Raw genomic sequence first — 23,523 nt, forward strand, 5'->3', positions numbered from 1 at the left:
TCTAGATTGTTTTGTGCATCTAATGAACTGTTCATGTGGTTTTAGCCCTTGAGTTTGTTTAGGGGGTAGATTACATTTATTGATTTATGTATATCGAACAATCCCTGAATCTCTGGGATGAAGCCAATTTGATCATGGTAGGTAATCTTTTTGTATGTCCTTGCACATAGTTGTTTGTATTTTATTGAGAATTTTTGTGTCTATGTTCATCAGAGAGATTGACCTATAATTTTCTCTTTTTGTTGGGTCTTTGTTTGGTTTTGGTATTAGAGTAATACTGGCTTCATAGAAAAAAATTGGTATTTTTCTTTTTTTATTTTAATAATTTGAGGAGTATTGTTATTAGATCTTCTTTGAAGATCTGGTAGAATTCTGCACTGTATCCATCTAGTCCTGGGCTCTTTAGTTGGGAGATTTTTAATTATTACACCTATTTCATTAGTTGTTATGGATCTGTTTAAATTATTTATGTCACTTTAGTTTGTCTATTTCGTCAGCTACTAGAATATATCTACTTATTTCTTAGTTCCATTTGCTCGGAATATCTTTTTTCATCCTTTGATCCTAAGATGATATCAGTCATTGTTGGTGAGTTGTGCTTCTTGGAGGCAGAAAATTGATGGATCTTGTTTTCTAATCCAGTTAGTCTGTGTCTTTTTACTGGGGTGTTGAGACTATTAATATAGAGAGTTTGTCCACTGTTTATTAATTTCTATTATATTGGTATTATAGTGTTGTTTCTTTAAACATCTTTTGGTTGACTATTCTGGGCTAATGTATTTTTTTCTTTGCACCCTCTTGAGAGTACTTAGTACTTCTCTTGTCTTCTCCCCTCCCCTCTCCTCCCCTCCCTTCTCCTCTCCTCCCCTCCCTTCTCCTCTCCTCCCCTCCCCTCCCCTCCCCTCTTTAGACTGAAGTATTCCATTGAGCATTCTCAGTAGAGCTGATTTCATGGATATAAATTTCATAAATCTGTTCTCCTTCAATTACAACTGATAGTTTTGCTGGGTACAGTTGTCTGGGCTGGAATCTGTGTTCTTTCATGGCTTGTAGGACATTGGCCCATGCCCTTCTGGCTTTCGTAGTCTCCATTGAAAACTCAGCTGTTATTCTGATGGGCCAGCCTTTTGATGTAATTTGGGGAATTTTCTTCTGTGGTTTTATTAAAAATATTTACTGTCCTTTTGACCTAGGTTTCTTCTCTTTCTTCTGTGCCTATGATTTGTAGGCTTGGTCTTTTTATTTTAATAGTTTATTTGTTATTTTTATTTTATGTGTATGCGTGTATTGCCTGCATGTAAGTAAGTGCACCCATGTGGTGCAATGCCCACGGAGGACAGAAGAGGCTGTTGGATCCCCTGAAACTGGAGTTACAGACAGTTGTTAGCTGCCATGTGGGTGCTGGGATTCGTACCCAGGTCTTCTGCAAGAACAGCCAGTGTTCTTAACCGCTGAGCCATCTCTCCAGCCCCCGAAGGCTTGGTCTTTTTACAGTGTCCCGGAGGTCTTTCATATTCTGCTCCTGGGTTATATTAGATTTGTCATTTTCTTTGTCTTCAAGATCTGTGTGGTAGATAGCTTTAGTGTCAACTTGATACACCTGGGTTGAGGGAGCCTCAGTTGGGGAATTGCCTCTATTGGACTGGCCTGTTGCCATGTCTGTGGGGCATCTTCTTGATAAGTGATGTGGGAGGGCCCAGCCCACTGTGGGTGGTGCCACCCCTGGGCAGGTGGGCCTGTGTTGTATTAAAAAGCAGGCTGAGCAGGGGCCAGGGGAGCAAGCCAGTAAGCAGCGTTCCTCCATGGCCTGTGTCCCAGCTCCTGCCTCCACGTTCCTGCCCTGAGTTCCTACCATGGGCTCTCTGATGAACTGCGACCTGGGAGTTGTAAGCTGAATAAACCCTTTCCTCCCCAAGTTGGTATTGGTCAGAGTATTTTGTCACAGCAATGAAGAACAAACTAAGACAATCTGATATTCTGTGTTCCATTTCCTCTACTTCCTTTTTGCTTCTTTCCTCTAAATATTTTGAGTTCTTGCATTTTCAAGTTTCATTTCAGTTTCGCTTTTCTTCAGAGATTGTCTTTATTGAATAATTTCATGTTTTGAATTCTTGTAGTTATTTCATTCAAACTGTGTTTTCATGGTCTTCATTCTTTTATTCATATCCTCTTTGAGCTCCTTGAATATATTTATAATTGCTACTTTGAAATCATTGTCTTGTCCATCTGTTAGGCTGCTATTCTCAGGAAACATTATGATAGGGGTGCTAATTTCTGTAGTAGACATATTATCTTGGTTATTCATGTGTGTGTCCTTTCAGTGAGGCCTAGACAGCTAAGCTTATGTTGTTGGTGGTGTTTCTTGGTCTGGGTAGGTAATCTCATCTTTGTTGAATAGTTTTTTATATCTTTGCTGTTTCTCCAACTTGTCATGTTGTGGCCCAGCTGAATAGTGTTTGGTGTTTAGTTTTAGGTCCACTTTATATTGATGTGCAAATGGGGTGTAAGAAGTGGTCTCAGTTAAGCTAGGGATAAGTGACAAGTTTTGAGTTGAGGTCCCGGGATTGATTTCTCAAGGTTCCAGAACAGCAGGGTGGGCTGGGTGGTTATCGGCTGATAGGCCAGGCTGGGAGAGCTCACAGGTCTTGGGGCACAATGATCCTAGTAACTCAACCACGTCTGAGAGCTAAGAAAGCAGAGTGCAGGGAGGTGTGGGAAAAGAAAGTCATCACGGCAGTCTGGGAAAGCTCCCAGATTTGGGAGCTCACAAGGGTCCTAACAGAGCTGAGATGGTGGGGCATAGGGAAGTGTGGGAAAGGGAGCATACCATGGCAGGTCTGGGAAAACTGCCAGATCTGGGGTCTCATAAGGGCCCTGGCAGAACCAAGATGGCAGGTGCAGAGAGGTGTGGGAAAGGGGGAGATGTTTGCTTTTTTGACAGGGTCTCACTTTGGAGCCCTGGCTGGCCTGGTACTTACTCTGTAGACCAGGCTTCCCTCTAACTCACAGAGAACTGCCTGCCTGCCTCTGCCTCCTAAGTGCTAGTATTAAAGGCATGTGCCACCACACCTATCCTACAAAGTCTGCTTTTTGAGGGATTTTATTATTTGCTATACTTTGTTATTTCATAATTCTGAAACATTTCAGAATTGTAATCTTGGTTATAATACTTGCTTGTTTTCAATTGTGTTAATTTTTCCATTTAAAACTTTCCCCAATATTCAACTCTACCAGGAAGCTTGGAAGACCAAGCAGTCCTGGTTCTGTACTACTAACTTTCCTTCCTTTTTAAGCTGGTCCACTGTTAGTCTTTGGTTTTTTAACCTAAAAGTAAATATTAGTTTAAATATTTGACCATTCTCATTTTAACAGTGTTGATTTTAAGAATGGTGAACATTTCACAGTGCATAGTATGTAGTGTAACATTACTATATAGTAGAAAATTCCCAGGAAATATTTAAATGAAAGCCTTGAGCACATGGAAGCATGCCCTGCTTTGCCTGGACCTGTGCCTCCCCCTGCCCAACTCATTTAGTTATCTCAGCAATGCTGAAGTAGACCTCTTACTGCTTTTATTAATATAAGGAAATGCAGGCTCAAGACAAGTGGATTAACTTGAAGTTCAACACACGCAGGTGTGTCTGTCCGTTAGCCAGTGTGCCTGTGATTCTCAATATGTAGTCAATATGACTACAACATATTGTGAAATATTTTAGAATGTCAGTGACTTAGCCCCATCTGAACATTATGATTCAATAGGTAGCATTTATTCTATAGTATTTTAGATGCCTAAGGAGTGACCTTGTAAATTTTGCTTTAAGAATGCTGGTCGTACTTTGCACCAGAACATTTTCATTTGTAGCTGGGCAGTGTGGTGCATCCCTGTAATCAGTCGCAGTGCTCAGGATGTACCAGCAGGAATACTATAAATTTAAGACCAGCCTGGGTTGTGTCAAAAATCCAAGGACTGGGGCTAGTGAGATGGCTCAGCTGGTAAAGGCATTTGCTATTAGGCCTGAAGACAAAAGTTTAGTCTCTAGGGCCCTTGTGATGGAAGGAGAACCAACTCTGGAAAGTTGTCCTGTGACCTCTACACATCTGGCTGTAGCTTACATGGGAGGATACACATACCACTACACCCATACACAAATAAATACAGTGTAATAAAATTTTTTTTAAATGTAAGCAGTACGTAGTGGCAACACGCTTTTTGTCCCAGCACTAGGGAGGCAGAGACAGGCAGATCTCTGTGAGTTCAAGGCCAGCCTGGTCTACATAGTGAGTTCCAGGCCAGCTGGGGCTACAGGGAGACACTGTCTTAAAAAGACAAATAATAATCATAATCATCATAATAAATAAAAATGTAACAACTTGCAACTAAAAATATTTTCATTTGTTGTTGACTGATAAATCAGCAGTCTGCTACTCAGTGCTATGTCAAGATTTACCTGATCCTCAATAAATAATTTTACTTCAAAATTTGCAAATAACTATAATGCTTTATAATTCATTTATTGAAGTCGAAAAGAAGTAAAAATCTTGAGTCATGTAGAATATGCAGTATCTAGAGCTTACATTTACTGTGAGTTTGTTTTTACGATGAGTTGTGGGAAGCTGTTTTATTGATGTGATTCCTAGCTTGAGATGTTTTCATGAAAGTGGGGACTTTGATCTTTATTAATGTAAGCTCAGGCTCTGGCACCTGATTTTAACATTAGTGGCAGTTTCTGATGAGCAATCATTTTTACTGTAAACTTACATGCCTGGAAACTGCTTCTTTTTTTAAAAAAAAAAAAAGGTTTTTTATTTGTACAAGTGTTTGGATTGCATGTATGTATACTGGTATATGTATAGTACCCACAAAGCCAGGAAGAGGGTGACAGAGTTGCCATGTGGGTGCTGGAAATTGAACCAGGATCCTCTGGAAGAACAGCACGTGCTGTTAACCCCTGAGCCATCAAAGTCAAATTTCATACGCTACTGGAGGATTTTTAGCTTCATGTTTTAATGTGTAAAGCAATTGCTCTAAAAGGTGTCTAAAAATTTAGCTTTAAGTGGGGCATGGTGGTGCATGCCTTTAGTCCCAGTACTAAAGAAGGCAGAAGGAGGTGGAGCTCTGTGAATTCAGGGCCAGCCTTGTCTACATAACAAGTTCCAGGCCAGCTGGGATTACAGGGTGACCTTGTCTCAAAAAGATATAAATAAATAAATAAATAGTAAACACTTCTAAAAATTTAGCTTTAAACAAATCTATAAATGTAATTAAAAATTTCATAGGAAAAATTGACTCTTTAAAAAGGCAATATATTTACTAATCAAATTGTCTATGAAATTTCTATTTGCAATAGTTGCATGTTAAATACAATTTCTTTGAAACACCTAACACTAAAGTGTGTCTGTGTCATAAACATTTTCATTATCCTCTATAAGCTCATTATTTTTTTCTTTTTCAATAATCTGATTCCTAAAGATTCCTTCACTACTTAATGAGAACTTGGTGTTAAAATTAGAGGTTAAGTGAAAACTCTGCAAGAGGCACTGCTAAAGCTGAAAAGACAAGCCACAGAAGTACTTGCAGGCATATTTATGACAAATAACTTGTATTAGTAATAAACAAAGAACTCAAAACTGAATAATATACAAAAAAAACTCTTAAAATTGCCCATTTTAAAAGTGGACAAAAGATTGGAATAAATGCCTCCTGCAAAGAAATTTATAGATTGATAAATGAGTGTCAAAGATGTTCAGCATTCTGTCAGTAGGAATTACCAAGGAGATGCCGCTGCTCACGTGTTTGGCCGCATTCCAAAACCGTGAAAATGCCAAATGCTACCTAGGGTGTGGGGAAACACAAACTCTTCATTGGTAACAGCAATACAAGATGGCACTGCCACTTTTGGAAGTAAAGCAGCTTTATCATACGATCAAGCAGTTATGCTTCTTTGCCTTTAACCCAAATGTGTTGAAAACATATATTCACACACAAATATTGCACATAAATGTTTGTAGCTATTTTATTCATAATTTCCCAAACTTAAAAACAGCCAAGTTATCCTTCGGTAGTTTAATAGATAAACTGGTAAATCAGACAATGGAATATTATCTGAGGGTTAAGAGAACTGAGCCATTCAGCCACTGAGAGCCATGGAGGAACTTTGCATACTGTCAAGTGAAAGATCCTAGTAGAAAAAGAAAGATAATAGTATAGACTGTATGATTTTAAATATATCCTGGAAAAGGCAAAACTATATAGATGGTAAAAGATCAGTAATTGCTAGAGGTTTGGGGACTAAGACAGAGAAAGGGAGGCTGATAAATGGCACCCCAGAGGGCTTTAGGGTTGTTAAACAGTAACAAAGCAATGATAGGTACATGACACTGTCCATTTGTCAGTGAATAGAACAGTACATTTTAAATAGTACACATTAATGCAAGTCATGAACTTTAGTTAATAAGTAATGTGCTGATACTATTTTATTAATTGTTACAAATGTGTCATACTAATGAGAAATTTTAATAATAGGAGCAACTTAACTGATAGGGAGTACTGAGTGGGAACCCTGTCCTTTCTGGGTTTCTCTGCTCTGGAAAATAAAGCCTGCTGATTTAAAAATATGTAATTGTTCACCAACATGAAGAATGATTTAGTTCAGTTATTTACTGTGCAAAGATTGTGAACGATGCCAGGTTTTTTATAGTGTTTTACTTTAAAGAACTTATTTACAGGGGCTGGAGAGATGGCTGAGAGGCTAAGAGCACTGGCTGCTCTTGCAGAGGACCCACATGGCTGCAAAAAATCGTCTGTAACTCCAGTCCTAGGGGTTCCGGCACACTCTTCTGGCCTCTGAAGGCATTGCATGACATGGGTGTAGTTAAGTACATGCAGGCAGTACACTCATACACATAAAAAATAATAGTAAATAAAAGAAAATAGTTTATTTAAAGCTGCCAATCAAAATGTATAATGATTTGAGATAGTATCTACAATACGTCTGAATGAATTGAGTAGTTTGGAAGTATTTTAAACTTTGAAAAAAACCCAAATCTGAGGCTACACTTGACTAGCTGTGTGATCTTATGCAAATTACTTAGCTTCTAAAAACCTCTATTGCATCTACTACATAAGATGGTGGTTACAGAAGTTCACAAAGAAATGTGAACATCTTGAAGACAGTAAACTCAAATGTTAGCTCTAGTGACACGCTCTGCATGTGCCCATCTGACAAGGGAAATGCTTTGAATGCTGTCACATTTGGGTTATGTCTTAGTTTGTTTCTCCATTGCTGTGACAAAACACTCTGACCAGTACCAACTTGGGGAGGAAAGGGTTTATTTGTCTTACATATCCTGGGTCACAGTTCACCTGGGAGCCCAAGGTAGGACTCAGGGCTTGAACCTGGAGGCAGGAGCTGGAGCACAGGCCATGAAGGAATGTTGCTTACTGGCTTACTCCCCTGGCCCCTGCTCAGCCTTCTTTTTAATACAACACAGGCCCACCTGCCCAGGGGTGGCATCACCCACAGTGGGCTGGGCCCTCCCACATCACTCATCAAGAAGATGCCCCACAGACATGGCCACAGGCCAGTCCAATAGAGGCAATTCCCCAGTTGAGGCTCCCTCAACCCAGGTGTGTCAAGTTGACACTAAAGCTATCCAGCACAGGTTATTTCTCCTGAATTTCTGCCTTTGTCCCCAGATGGCTGTGGTCAAGCACGTGAGATTATCATTTGCTTACTGATTAAATACATTCCAGTTTCTGCTTTGGAGAAGGAACTGCTTTTACAGCTGTCTTTGGGATCAAGGAGACAGCTCAGTCATGCTGACTGATGTAACACTTTTTTATCGTTTGAAGACAGCAGAAACCAAATTGGTTTTCCCCAATAAAATCTTCATGTTAGGAAGCTTACAAATAGGCATTAGCATCTGGGTGTGGTGGTGCACGCTTTTAATCCCAGCACTCAGGAGGCAGAGGCAGGCAGATCTCTGTGAGTCCAAGGCCAGCCTGGTCTACATAGTGAGTTCCAGGCTAGCTTGGGTACAAGGCGACCCTGTCTAAAAAAACAAAACAACAACAACAAAAAAAATAGGCATTAGCTAGTCTTCACCTTGTTTAATAAAATTAGATTTTAAGGGGGCACTGCACATACCTGGTACACTACATGCAGACAAAACACTCATACACATAAGAGTAAAAAAGAAAATTGTTTTGGCTAGGCGTGGTGGCATATGCCTTTAAATGCCAGCTCTTGCAGGCAGAGGCAGACAGATCTCTGTGAGACTGAGCCCAGCCTGACCTACATAGGGAGTTCTAGACTAGCTGGGGTTACAGGGAGACCCTGTCTCAAAATAAAGCAAAATTTTGTTTTAAAAGGTACAATATTTGGGATGTTTGCTGAGTGCCTTCTGCTCTTCCCCAAATCCTCACCTTCAGTAGCCTTTAAAATTGTCTCTCTCTCTCTCCCCCTCCCCACCCTCCCCCAGTATTGTTGTCTGGAAACCAGTCACTCAGTGCAGCCCACTTTCAAATGTGTTGGAGGGGGCAAATAACTGTGCAAGTTCCTTAGAGTTCCTTTGAATGAGAAACTTGTCTTTTCTTTTTATTTACTTGTTTGTATCAGATGCTCTGTCTGTTTTGTACTTTAGATTGGTTATCTTCCACCAGTGCTCTGTTTTGTGGTTTAACTTGTTCCATTCTTGGCTAATGGGAAACTTTGGGTTTACTCCTGGACCCTGTTGACCTGCCTCCATCCTTCTTGTTTTTTGTGCACTCCCTTACCTTCTGGCACTACAAGATGGTTCAGGAACACCTTGAATATTTCCTACTGTAGAAATCAGTTTTTTCTCTGTGGAACTTTGTTTCCTGTTGGCAAATGATATTGGAAGCCCAGGTCTTGACACTTGACATGCTTCTTTGGTGTCACTGCTTTTAGGAAGTTTCAGTGGACAGAGCTAGGAATTGTGTATTTTTATTACATGTATATACACTTAACCTATTGTTCTATATATGTTGAATTAGATGTCTCCTACTCTAAGTCACCTCCTAAGTTACTTGTTCTAATTTCCTGCTCTTTCTTATCTGTAATTACCCTCTCTAACAGTGAGCAGCTTGGTTTCTATCACCTGTCTTCTATTTATCTGTTTGTTTAAACGTGCTATACATATTTTTATTTATACATATGCACATATGTACTACATTTCAGAATTGTTAAACTGTAGCCATTAATCAAGAACTTTATTCACTATGGTGTGCGTGTGTGTGTGTGTGTGTGTGTGTGTGTGTGTGTTTTTTTCTTTAGTCTTATAATTTCTAGTCGGAGTACTTTCTAGTCAGGCCAACTTTCTCCAGCTAGTTTTACCACTCAGTAATGCTATTAAACTATGACTCCAACAATGAACTATCACTAATTAGGTCAGAGTATTCATGATCTGTTCACTTCTTAAAGGCACAAGCTAGGGGTCAAGCCTTCAATACATGAGCCTTTAGGGTCATTTTATATCCAAATAAGAACATCATCTGTACTTCTCCTAGTCAGACTTTTTCTTCCTCAAACCCTTTGTAACCAGTGAATGGACTAGTACAGCATGGCAGTCTTTTCAATCTTGCTTCTTCCAACTGGAATTCATCCACATTGTATGAATTAATAGTTTGTTTCTTTTTATTGTTACATGATATTCCACCATTGTGATATACCATAGTTTATTTATCTATTGAAGGAATTCTTGGTTACTTCAAAGTTTATGAATAAAGCTTCTGTAAACATTTGTGCTCCATATTTTGTGTAGATACAAAATTTCAAATCACTTGACTAAAATACTAGAATATTATTGTTGAGTCAAATGGAAAAATATGCTTAAATTTGTGAGATTTTTTTCAAACTGTTTTCCACAGTGGCTATCCCATCATCAAGGATTTTTTTTCCTTTAGCTCTGTCGTTAGCATTTGTCACTATGTTCTTAAGAAAATTTTAAGCTATTTTAATAGGTATGTGTTAAGTTAATGTGATGGTTAGTATTAATTGTTAGCCTTACAGAATCTAGACTCACCTGAGAGAGGCCTTTAGGCCTGTCTGTGGAGGATTGTCTTGATTATGTTAATTAATGTGGGAAGATTCATCTCAATTTGGGCAGGGCCATGCCCTGGACAAGGGATCCTGGACTGTATAACACCAAGAAGACATGCTGAACACCATCATCCTTGGCTGTCTGCTTCTTTACTGTGTGACCAGCTGCTTCTAGATCCTCTGCTTTCACTTCCCCATCACAATGGATTGTACCTTGAACTGGGAGCTAAACTAAATCCTTTCTTCCTTAAATTGTTTTGTCAGGTTATTTTATCACAGCAACAGGAAAAAAACTAAGACAAGTAGCATCTCATTAAAAAATATTTTATTATTTTTACATTTCTGAGTGTATTGCCTGCATGTGTAAAAGCGCACCTGTGTCGTGCAAATGCCTGCAGAGGTCAGAAGGCATCAAGATTCCCCTGGAACTAGAGTTACATACAGTTGTTAGCCGCCCCATGTCTCATTTTTTAAATCTGCATTTCCATAATAATGGTGTTGAAAATATTTTTCACATGCTTGCTTAACATCCTTATTATGTGCCTCAATGAAGTGTCTGTTCAGATCTTATTTATAAAATGGGTTGAGGGGGCTGGAGAGATAGCTCAGCAGTTACAAGTATTTGCTGCCCTTGCAGAGGACTCAGGTTTAGTTCCCAGCATGCACATGGCACTCATAACTGTCTATAACTCAAATTCTAGGGGATCTGAATCCCTCTTTGGCCTCCTCAGGCACCAGTCATGCATGTGGTGTGCATACATCATGCAGGCAAACATTCATATACAATTTTTTTAATTAATTTTGTTTTTAAAAGTTTTATTTATTTTTATTTTATATGTAAGAATGTATTGCCTGTATTTATGTAAGTGTACCTGTGTTGTGTGATACCCTTGGAGGTCAGAATAGGGATTTGGATTCCTCTATAACTGGAGTTATAGATGGTTGTTAGTTGCCATGTGGGTGCTGGTAATTGAACCTAGGTCCTCTGTAAGAGTAGCCAGTGCTCTTAACCACTGAGCAATCTCTCTAGCCCCTTGTTTTGTTTTGTTTTGTTTTGTTTTGTTTTGTTTTGTTTTGTTTTGTGTTTTCTGAAACAGGGTCTCCCTATAGCCCCAGCTGGTTTGGAACTCACTATGTAGACCAGAGTGACCTCAGTCTCACAGAGATTCACCTGCCTCTGCCTCCTGAATGCTAGGATCAAAGATGTGCTTGTGTAGCATGCAATAAGACTGTGTTCAATACCTAATTTACAGACAGACAGACAAACCCAGACAGGCAGATCTTGTTTTTTCTTATTTAGTCAAATAAAATTAACCTTTATTATCAATAATAGGAAAAAGGCTAAAATATGTCTTTATTGTTTAATATATATAAAACATTAATATTTCATCATGAAATTCATGGAAAAGTAAGTAAAGGTCGTTTATGTTATTTAAAACTATACACTTCATTTTTTTCCCTAATGCAATATATGTAACACAAAACAATGAAAAACATTTCAAAACTTTCTGTAAGAGTGGGACTAAAGTAATTTGTTACTAGTAAAGTGATGTAAGAATGCAGTAAAGACAGTCATCACATCTTTCCATCAGCTTGAGAAGTGTCCAGCTTATGCAGTGGATTTATTTTTAAAAGATCATTTATAAAACTGGGCATGGTGGTACACACCTTTAATCCCAGCACTGGGGAGGCAGAAGCAGGTAGATCTCTGTGAGACTGAGGCCAGCCAGGTCAATATAGCAAGTTCCAGACCAGATGGGGCTACAGGGAGATCCTATCTCAAAAGAACAAAACAAAAAAGATAATTTAAGTCACATTAGGAATTTCATGACAAAAAAGCATACTATGCAAAGAATATGATTTCCTAATATTTTAAAAAGCTACCTGGTGCCCAGTCCCTTAGTAAAATTTCAGTATTGATTTCAATCTGCTGATGGAAGAATGACTGCAGAATGGCCTGTGGGAGAGCCATGAGCACACTCCAGCTCAGCTTGCTGTCGTGATTGGGCCAAAGGTTAAACCCTCAGTCCATTTCCCAGTGTCTACTTAACAGTGACTTTCTTTGTGTTTCTTCACTTGTTAAGGCAATACAGCAAGTGTCATTGAATGATAAAACAAAGCAAGTCTTATATTAGACACTGATAGCTTTTTTAAAAGTTGGAATGGGATGCCATTGGATGTTCCAAAGTCTGTCTTGATAGCACTACATTTTTATGAAAGTCAGTGCTCCAGTGGGAACTATATTGCAAGTCAAAGGAACTCTATGCATCTGTGGCATGCAAGATAATATAAATAAGTGTATGCATGGTGACCAGTTTTAGAGAGTAATACCATTCCCCATGGGCCAGAGTAGTAACAACAACAAAAAACATTTAGAAATTGCTAGCCAATAGTTTATTTTCCTTAGCAAATTAATTATTGTGGATAATTTTCTTTTGTAAGTAAACCATTATTCTATCAGATGGAGCTTTAAGCATAATTTAGAAGGCAAGTCAGTTCATTTAAGTATAATAGAATGCCTTCAGAGGCATGAAATGTTATTTAGGACCTTAATGATAATGGCCAGGAATATTTCTGAGCATCTATGCAGATTAGATCTTGAACAGCTGCATAGAGCACATAGAAGTCATGATTCCTGTCTCTGTGAACTAACTTGAATAAAGTCTTTCATCTAGAGAGCCACTGTTTGTCTATTTCATGAATCCCTCATCTCATTTCTGAAAGGTTCATTCAGTTCAGTACAGTCCAGCTTTGTGGTTTAGAGCTCTAGAAGTTGCTGTTGTAATTTATAATGCACAAAAGTTAACAAGTTAATGTAATTTTATAGTTTGTTTTTTAATTAGATAAAATCTACTCTAAATAATGTCTTTTTTCAAAGACTTTTGGTAAATGGGATTCTAGCTCAAACTTTGCTAGTTGTTGCTACCTTGAGACAGGCCTGTAATTTGCTGTGTAGAACAGGCTGCCCTCAAAGTTGTAGCAATCCTTCTGCCTCTCCCTCCTAAGTACTGAGATTATAGGTATGTTACCACCACATCTGGCTCAAATATAACTATCTATGAAGTATATCACCTTAAGTAAAAGCTGAATCTTCTGAGGTATACTATTTCCTTTCTGTTACAGAGTTAAGAGAAATGGATGTGTGAAACTGTCTATTAAATAGAGTATTTGTTCTGTGTAAACTTGAGAGAGCTGTCATTGCATCCTTGCCTCTCATAATAAAAGGCTCATGTCTTAGCCCATGTTCAGTATGAAGTGTACACACACTTCAGAGGTGATTGAACTGAAAATCACTGTCATATGTGATTTGTTAAGATAATGTTACATCATTTTCTTATTTATATCACTTTATCTTTTATTTTTCTTTTTTGCTAGTAACACGTTTGTTGCTTGGCATATTGTTTTATACCTCTTATTTTCTACAGATTATGAGTTCTTTGAATCTCTTATTTCTCTATAGATTATGAGTTCTTTGGATTCAGGGATCTTGACTTAGTTAAACTTTCACAAAAATTAAAGTGTAATGTGAAATAAACCAGATTGTTTTCATTGCTTTAGGCTCACACATAATCTCTTTCAATCATAAGGATGGCCCAATTTGACTATAATTTTATTGAGGAACTTATTTATGATCAAAACCAGTAATCACAATCTCAGAAATCTAGTATCATTTTTCCTTTGACTATATAAAATTTAAAGACCCGGGCGTGGTGGCGCATGCCTTTAATCCCAGCACTCGGGAGGCAGAGGCAGGCGGATCTCTGTGAGTTCAAGGCCACCCTGTTCTACATAGTGAGTTCCAGGACAGCTGAGGCTGCAGGCAGTCCCTGTCTCAAAAAGACCAAAAAAAAAAAAAAAAAAAAAAATAAGGACCACAGAAATCTTGATTCAAACACTTCAAACCTACAATGGGAAAACCACAAAAGATTAGTATTATACACTAGAAGCAGAGTAATGTAAATGAAACTTACTCATGCAGTCAGTAGACATTTTGGCAACAACTAAATGCTAGCTACTCTGCTATAGCCTAGGAGATGTAGTGCTTTACTGATAACTAACAAGTAAGTGAAAGAAACCTGATTCCCTACCTGAAGGAACTTACAACTAATTAACAAAAAAAAAATATTTTAACAAGACAGTAACTGTGTATGAGGATTATGAATAAATGGGACCATGTGACAGGGTCACTGAGTGGAGGTGAGCTACTCTGTATATAGTGGTTACATTAGAAAGGCCTTTCAGAGAAGGACACAGTGACGGAAAGAATGAGGACACGCCTAGCTTATGTATTCTACATAGTTTCTTAGGAGTCTGTGGAAAAAGCCTATCACTTGGGACAGGAACTGGAAAAGAAAACAAATCAGTCAAAATCTGCTGGGGTCATGATGTGGGAGCCAATTTGGAAGGCCTCCTGCAGACCACATATGTGACTATAATTAATTAGAACTCATCCATTTAAAATATGAGCTTATAATGGGCCAGAACTGAACAATCAAATATTTATCCTGTTTTTCCATTAAGAACTATACTTCAGGGAAACCAGATATTTCAGAAGAAGTTTTTTAGAGACTTCCAGGCCTTAAATGCAGAAAATTATGAATTATTTTAATAGAATGAAATACCTGTCCAATGAAATTTTTTATATTGTTCTGCTTATAATTCTTAGTATTTTGTGTTAGGAAATGTTCATAGTCTTTCAAAGAAAGGGAAGTAAGAATTGAGGGTAGAAATGAGATGTGGTAGGAAGATATTTTGTGTTATAGAAACAGTATGAACTAGGTACAGAAGTAGAAAATACTGTACATATTCAGAGAAGGCTTGCTCTCTGGGTTCCAGAGTACAAGAGCTGTTAAGCGGTAGGACTTTGGGTTGTAGTTGTATATACATTCTTATAGACCATAGTACTTGAAACCAGTGAAGTCAAACTACTGCCAAGTTCAGGAAGAACTTGAGATCCAAAGGGAGCTCTTGCTGCACTTTGGACTGAAAGAATGATATTTCAATGCCTGCATTCAACAATAAGCTAAACCAAATTGATTTGGCAGCAGATCTTACTAAAAGGTATCATATATAGAGTGAAGCATTGATTTTTCTCTTGACACCTTTGCTTAAAGTAGACAATCTGTTCCTCTAATTATCCTTTATTTCAGTGTGGTATTCTTTTATAGCTGTAAGTGTAGAAGTACGTACGTATCCTAAAGTCAGTGATTTCTGTAGCCACTCCATTGGGCTCTGCTCTCTTGTTAGAGGATCACATATGTGCTATCTAAAAGTAATACATCATATGGTTGGAATGAATTTTTTAACTTACTACCCAACAAAATGATCTTCTTTGTTCAAATCCCTATACTCTCAGTTTACTATAGACAAATATTCTGTTATGTTCAGATTCATGTTGTATGGATAATAGTAGGTATATTTCTTTGTAAAACTTTTTTTATTTGAAACGACATATCATGGTATTTTTTTTTAAATAAAAAGATGCTTAAAAATCGGTCTTGAGATTTGCTCATATGGAAATCAAGTTTGCTGATTAATTTTAGGAGCCAGTGTATGTCTGTTCCAAGTGAATACAGTTTTCTTAAAAGTAGGCCATAATGAGAGAGGGTTGAAGTGTTCTCCTGTCATTTATCAATTGTTTCTTCTGAATTAAGTTTATGTTTATAAAAATGGAAATTTTCTAACTAATGTTTTTTAAGGAAAGGAGCTTCCTTACAGCACAATACTTATTTTAGAAATAAATTTATTTTTAATAGGGTATCCAGAAGTTGGCTAGCCAGTACCTGAAGAGAGATTGGCCTGGAATAAAAGCTGATGATCGAAACGATTACAGGTAATGTACTAAGTTGTTTTGTGTGTGTGTGTGTGTGTGTGTGTGTGTGTGTGTGTGTGTGTATGTATGTCTGTGTGTAGGCCAGAGGTCAACTTCAGATGTCCTGCCTCTGGTGCCATCCACCTTGTTTTTTGAGACAATGTTTCTTATTAGGACCTGAGGTTTGTCAGTTAGGCTAGACTGGCTAGCCAGAAAACACCCTTTTCTCTGCTTTCCCAGTGCTGGGATTACAAGTATGTGCCATTATACCAGAATTTGTACCTGGGACTCAAACCAGGTCTTCATGCTTGCGTGGCAAGCACTTTATACCAACTGAGCCATCTCCCAGCCCCTTTGATTATTTCCTTTAAAAATAGTTTTACTCAGGGGACTAGAGAAATGGCTTAGCAGTTAAGAGCACTTGGCTTTGGTTCCCAGCACTGCCCACATGGCGGCTAGCAACCACCTGTAACCCCAGTTCCAGAGGATCCAGTGCCCTCTTTTCTAGCCTTCTCAGGCACTTCTCACAGTACACATACATACCTATAGGCAAAACACTCATACACATAGTTAAAATAAATAAAAAGTTTATATTTTATTTTAAAAATGTTGTTACTCAGATGCCTATCACATTTACCTAGTGTAACACTCTAGGTTTTTATTTATTTTTTTGGTCTTTTTGAGACAGGGTCTCTCCGTAGCCCCAGCTGTCCTGGAACTCACTATGTAGACCAGGCTGGCCTTGAACTCACAGAGATCCGCCTGCCTCTGCCTCCCAAGTGCTGGGATTAAAGGCGTGTGCCACCACACCCGGCCGCTATTTATTTATTTTTTATGTCTATGAGTGTTATGCCTTTATATGTGCAAGTGCACCTGTGTCATGCATTGTCCACGGAGGACACAACAGGGCATTGGATCCCCTTGGAACTAGAGTTATGGACAGTTGTTAGCCGTCATGTGGGTGCTGGGATTCAAACCCGGGTCTTCTGCAAGAACAGCCAGTGCTCTTAACTGCTGAGCCATTTCTCCAACCCCCAACACTCTAGTTTTTAAAAGAATTGCTTATTTTTTTTGTTTTGTATATAGACATAGTTAATAAAACATTTATATTCCATAATGTCTATGTATACTCTACATAAGTTAAATTATTTTAATGTCTTAAGCCAAAGTTATATATTAATTAATTCCCATATAACAGATGACAGTGAAACAGATTGTTTTCTCACAAACTTGTGATGATAGAACACATTATTGAAATAACGATGAAATAAGATCTTATTACTATCATGATCACCAAATCTTAAATTTGAAAGAAAAAATTTCAAGTTTTTGATGAGCTTGTTGGAAATATTTCTTAATAATGAGTGGAAAGTACTTCTGTTGTAGCACATTACTTCTGTTGGAAATGTATGTGTCTATAAATAGGTTGCCCAGAAGCTCACAAGTTAATATTCCACATACAACTTTTAAAGAAGGCTGGTGATAGAGCAATACAAAATTTGTCCTCAGTGACCTACCAGTGTTTAGAATTTGATGCCTTTTTCGATATCAAAATTTGAAAATATTTATTGGCTTTTGTGCTCAGGGATGTTGTTAGTGTTAGAAGACTGAGAAGCCAAAGAATTCGGAGTTTACGACCTGGTTGGACGTTAGACCAGTATCTGTGATCGGTAGTAAAGAATCCAGGGTAGTGAAGAACTCAGGACTAAAGAGTCCATCTGAGTAAGAAAGCATGCTGAAATGTCAGTAAAGACTAGATCATCACAATATTTCTTAAGAATGGGGCTGGAAACTGAAGAATATTATAAGAAACCCTAACAGTTCTTTACACAGGCAGACTACAGATTTGATAGCTATTAAATAATAGAATGGCATAATTTTAATGTTAAAGTCAAATAGAAAAGAGCTTTTCTTACGGACTTTTCAGTACATAAACAATTCAGCTAAGGGAGAAGAGAGTAGGAGATCAAATCCTAAGCAAAAGTAACATGTGAATAGCTCCTTGAGGTAAGTTTCCTCAGTATTGCAGATGTGAAGTCAGCCCACCAATATTGTATATTGTATATTGGTGATACAGGATTGAAGCTTGCAGATGAGCTATTTCTAGTTGGCTTGAAATTCAGAATTCCATTGCTAAAAAATAAGCATAAAGGCTGTGCTCCCAGTAAAGCTTATAGTCTAATTCTAAAAAGTATTTTAAGCTAACATTTACTAAATATTTTTAAATGCCAGGCACTGTGCAGGGAACTTGATTCATGTTCATGATATCTGTCAGGAGCTTACAAGAAGGTAGCCACTATAAACAGCTGCAGTATGGGGAAGAATAGAAGTGCATAGGACAGAGAAGCCTAGGTTTATAAAGCTTAGTCTTAAGGAATGTGCAAGACTTTGCTGGGCAAAGTGGTGAAAGGAATTGTAAGCAGAAGTAACATCTTGATGGTAGGGAAAATACAGTACTAAGTAACAGTGAGCAGTTTAGCTGTACTGGTGTGAAGTACATAGGTTAGAGGCTAAATAAGAGTGGTGGAAAGGCAGGATACATAAGTAGGCATTGTAAAGGACTGTGATTTGAGGAATATCCAAGAGAGAAGTTTCTGATGAACTCCCTGTAATCATATTATGAAGGTAGGTTAGAAGGGCACGAGGAACAATTCCCAAAGGATAGAATTTCAGGAATCTAATCCAGCATATATCTTCGTTTGAAATTTGAAATTAACATAAAAATTAAATTGTAGGAGAGATTTCAGAGGTTTCTAAGAAACTGAAGCTGTAGGACTTGCAGTTGATTTGGCAGTTTTGTTCTTTGCAGTTGTCAGATTTGTTCTAAGACAAGATATAAACAGCATCCTTTGTATCTAAAATAGTTTTTGACACATAGAAGGCACTCGATAAATATTTGCTGACTAACTGAATAGAGAGGAAGGGTTATACAGTAGCTCTCAGGTTCTGTAATTTAGGCAATTTGAGGGGATGGTTGGGGGCATTCTGGAAAAAGACAATGGAAAGGTCAGAATTAAGGGTGAGAATAGCAATTGCCAATTTTTATTTCTTTATTCAGACCATATTTGGTTGTGGGTTTTTTTGTTGTTGTTGTTGTTTGTTTGTTTGTCTTTTTAAACTCATAGAGATCTGCCTGTGTCTGCCTCCTTAGTGCTGGGACCAAAGGCATGCACCACCACACTCGGCTCATATTTGGTTTTAATAATTTCAATTTCCTATTTAATTTTGTTACTTTATATTTGGATTGGTAGTTTAAAAATTATCAAAGTAATACACTATTTTTATTAATTAAATAGCATTGAAAGTAAAAGGTCCAGGCTCATCTCCCTTCCCAGGTATGTTCCATTCACATTCTACTCCCTGGAATAATTGCTGTAAAAGGCATGCTGTCTTTTCTTTTACATTTTTTTCCTGTGTGATTTATTCATGAGTATATATACAGTTTTGCTCTTTTTAACATAACTAGAATTATTATATACATGTGTTTCTGTAAACTGCTCTCTGCCAGCAAAATCTACTTTAGACAACTTTTCACAGTAATGTGTTTTCTTTTTAATGGCTGTTTTAATGTCAGAGTATGGGTCAACTATAGTTTCATTATTTATTTCTATGTTGGTAGTTATTTAATAACATAAATAATGCTATAGTGAACAAATCTTGTGTGCACATTAATATATCTTTGTATACTGTGAAAGTATGTGACAGTTTCTTAGAGAGGGAATGCTAGCAAAGGTTTTATATATTTAGGATGTCAACATTAGACGAGATTGGGTGTGTTCAGGGTGGTATGGCTGTAGATGAGTTTTGTTTTTGTTTTGGGTCTTTTTAAGAGAGGGTCTCCTTGCAGCCGCAGGTGGCCTCACTGTGTAGACCAGGCTGGCCTCAATCTCATAGAGATCCACCTGCCTCTGCTTCCTGAATGCTGGGATTAAAGGTGTGCACCACCATGCCTGACCAGTTGTCCATAAATTCTAAACAATACACTTCAAATTTATTCTAGTATTATTTAAAATTTCCCCTATTAATTGATTAATTCACTGTCAGCAGTGTTTCTGGTCAGTCTTTTAAATTGTTTGCTAGTCTGACAATACCAGTATCATTAATGCCTTGAACCAGTACCCCCTCCCTCTGTGAACTGGAAACTAGACTTTTTAAAAAAATATTTTATTTATTATTTTTATTTTATGTGTATGTATGTATTGCCTTCATGTAGGTAAGTGCACCCGTGTCATGCAATGCCCTCGGAGGACAGAAGAGACTGTTAGATCCCTTGGAACTGGAGTTACAGACAGTTTTTAGCTGCCATGTGGGTGCTGGGATTCAAACCTGGGTCTTCTGCAAGAACAGTCAGTGTTCTTAACCTCTGAGCCATCTCTCTGACCCCTGGAAACTAGACTTCTATAACATTTTTTCTTGGACTTTTTTTTTAATCTTTGAGGGTGCATTTTCAGTTTTCACTGTAAATGTTTTCTAGAGTTTCCTCTTTAGCTTTCTAGTGATTCATCTCACCAATCCTGGCTTTAAATATTATCTGTAAATATTATCAATACTAATATATATTTTTATTAACTTTCAGCTTGGAAAAAAATCAGCACCTTTGAGTCCTTTCTAGGCTTCCTTTTCTCTTGTCTGGTTGTTGAGTAGCTGTTTCTCTCCTGTGGTTTCACTCTCTCATGGCTCCATCTGCTATGATGAAACAAGCCGTCTTTACATTTCATCATAATTGTCTCGTGTCTTTGTAAAATAAGCCTTCTATTACTCACTTGCTTGAAAATCTTTGGTTTTTCTGCTTGCCATGAGGAAACCTGGCTTCAAATTACCTCTTTTCACATCTTGGATAGCTTTTCCTTTTGTCTTTGGCTCTCTTACCTTTGGCTGCCTCTACTACAGTTTTGTTGCAGTTCTTAGCATAGTCACCCAGACTAGACTACAAGTCACTCTTCTTCTTGGACTTAGGATCATCTCCCTTCATCCTTCTGAGACAGTAATGTATGAACATTCACTCATTAAAGCACTATGCCCATTCCTAATTATTTGTTGATCTTATAAACAGATCTTGTGAATTTATCATATTTTTAGTCACCTAAGCTGTGGTGCTAGGAAATTATATTTCTAGGCATAGGGAAGATCTATGTTTTTTTTTATGCCAGGTATGGTAACACACTTGGGAGGCAGAGGCAGGTGGATCTCTGTGAGATCGAGGTTAGCCTGGACTACATAGCGAGTTCCAGGCCAACTGGGGCTACAGGGAGACCCTATCTCAAAAAAGACCCCCCCCAAAAAAGCCACAACTTTTAATTTTAAAAATATTCTTATAACTTCCCATTAAAAAAAAAACCCAGAAAAATGCCTTTTTCTAGGTCCCCCAGTAAAAATATCTTATATATCTAGTGTATAGTATCATAACAGCTTGATACTGATGGCTGCCTGACAATGCTAAGTTCTGTGTAGTTTCCTAACATGTTTAGATTGAAGTGGTCACTGTGCACTGTACTATATAGAGGATAGATGTTAGGGCAGGGCAGAAGCAGCAGTCAGGAAACTACTGCACTAATCTAGGCACAAGATGATAATGGCTTAAAACAGATGTCAGCAATACAGAGAATCATTCATAATGAGATTCTATTATATTTTGTAAGTCTAGGCAAACAAAATTTCTTGATGTAACACTTTGTGGGATGTGAGAGAAAAAAGAATGACTGTTTCAGTAGCCATCCATGAGATGGAATAGATTGCCAGAACAGAGTCTAGGGAAATCAAAGATTCATTCTTGAATATGTTAAATATAAGATGCCTATAAATACCTAATGTGAGTATGTTCAATAAATAGTTGAGTGTTAGAGAAGCTGTGTGGACAGGAATGAAAAGCTCAGGAATAGTCAGCGGAGTGATAGTACTTAGAGCCATGAGCCTGGATGAGTAAGTGTGAAGAGAAACTGGGGACAGACTCTGGAACACTCCAGCATTTACTGGGCTGGGAGACAAAGAGGACCAGCAGGAAAGAGTGAAGAGGGGCTAATGGGATGGGAGAGGACCAAAGAGTAATGTCCTGGAAGCCCAGCATTCTTATCTCTACATTAGTAAGTTGGGGAAATAAAAATACATTAGGTGTACTCCATATGATTATGTTGCTTAAACTTAAACTTGAGCCACATGTGGTTGTGCATGCCTGTAATCCTGGTGCTTTGAGAGGCTGCGACACAAGGATTGTTGCAAGTTCAAGTTCAGTTTAGACTACACCATGAATTCCAGGTCAGTCAGGGCTAGAGAGTGAGACTGTCTCAAAACATCAGACAGAATTCTAGGACTTGAGCCTAAGTCTACTGACTGGTATCTGAATTCTGTGCCTTTCCTGGTACCTCATTTTTCAGGATATGTTTGCTGCTATAAATCTGCTAATCTCAAAATCTCTTTTAAAATTCTTTTTGATGAAAGGACCTCTGTCTTATTGCACATCCCCATGACTTAATGCATGCATGTATGCATGCATCCATCCCTTTATTCATCTAATACATACTATTATTGTAACTATATTTGATAGGCTCTAGAAACACAGTAGTCAGCAAGCATATACCCCTGCTTTCATGGAGTTTTCACTATACAGAGAGGGCAAGAATATTATATGAAAATATTTGTAACTGAAGGAAAAGTACTTGAGCCATGAACAGCTAATGTAGGTAGGTTATTTGGTTGAGCCTCGAGATTGGCTTGGTGATGATCATGAGACTTCCTAAAGGAAGTTGCATTTAAGCTGAAATTTGAGTTGTGAACAGTTGTTAATTAAAAGAAGGGGATATAAAAAGTAGATTGTAGACTTCATTCTCCTGTCCTTCCTTTCCTACATCACAGTTATGTATTTGGTTATTTTTCATTTTCATTGTGATTTTAAAGTGTGAATTAATAACTATTAAGCATAGTACTGAGTTTCTTCTCTCAGTGCTAAGGAAATATCAGTTATTGGACTGCTTGATAGTTTACGTAGTAAATCTTATCAGTTGCCAGGCAATGTGGCCAGGAGGATACCAGTTTTGCTGTTACCAAGTCTACCCCCATGTCTTTATGCTCATGTAATACACTGAACTTTTCCAAAGGGACAGCAGTGTATTCCTGCCTGAATGTTTATGTTAAAGCCAATTGATGCAGTATGTTACATGGAATAATCTCTAAAATTCCATGTTTGAAAATTATAGTTTATCAAGTTTTTTGTTTGTTGATTGGCTTGGCTTGGTTTGGTTTGGTTTGGTTTGGTTTGGTTGTTTGAGACAGGGTTTTCCTATGTGGCTTTGGCTGGCCAGGAATTTGCTGTCCAGAACAAGCAATTGAACTGGGTGAACACACAGGAAATTTTTCTTTTTCTTCCTTTATACTGTCATCTGTTGACCCACAGTTAGTATTTTATGTACTATATAGTCCTATAATGGCTACAGTTGAAAAATCCTTTTAAATATAATAAGGGAAGTTTTAGGAAATAAATATTATAATCTATCAATTTAGGTATATCATTTAAAAATTTTTTTTAATTAAAAAATATTTATTAACCACATACTTAGAAGAAGCATTTCATTACAACAGCATTGACACATTCAATAAAAATTTTCAAAGCTAAGATGCATCTCTTTCAAAATTGGCTGTAAATTTTTAGGTTTACAG

General features: G+C 37.7%; 1 protein-coding gene across 3 annotated transcripts in view; it reads left to right on the forward strand.

The window, feature by feature from the left end:
• Positions 1-23,523, forward strand: part of Fchsd2 (FCH and double SH3 domains 2) — a 222,199-nt gene that overhangs the window by 83,397 nt on the left and 115,279 nt on the right. For all 3 annotated transcript variants that reach the window (XM_017803071.2, XM_017803070.2, XM_008852729.3), the window contains exon 4: positions 15,818-15,894. In XM_017803071.2, coding sequence (XP_017658560.1) covers positions 15,818-15,894 — 77 coding nt within the window. The remainder of the gene's footprint in view (positions 1-15,817; positions 15,895-23,523) is intronic.

This window comes from Nannospalax galili, unplaced genomic scaffold (assembly GCF_000622305.1).
Source record: "Nannospalax galili isolate Female #2095 unplaced genomic scaffold, S.galili_v1.0 scaffold686, whole genome shotgun sequence".
Classification (NCBI taxonomy): Eukaryota; Metazoa; Chordata; class Mammalia; order Rodentia; family Spalacidae; genus Nannospalax; species Nannospalax galili.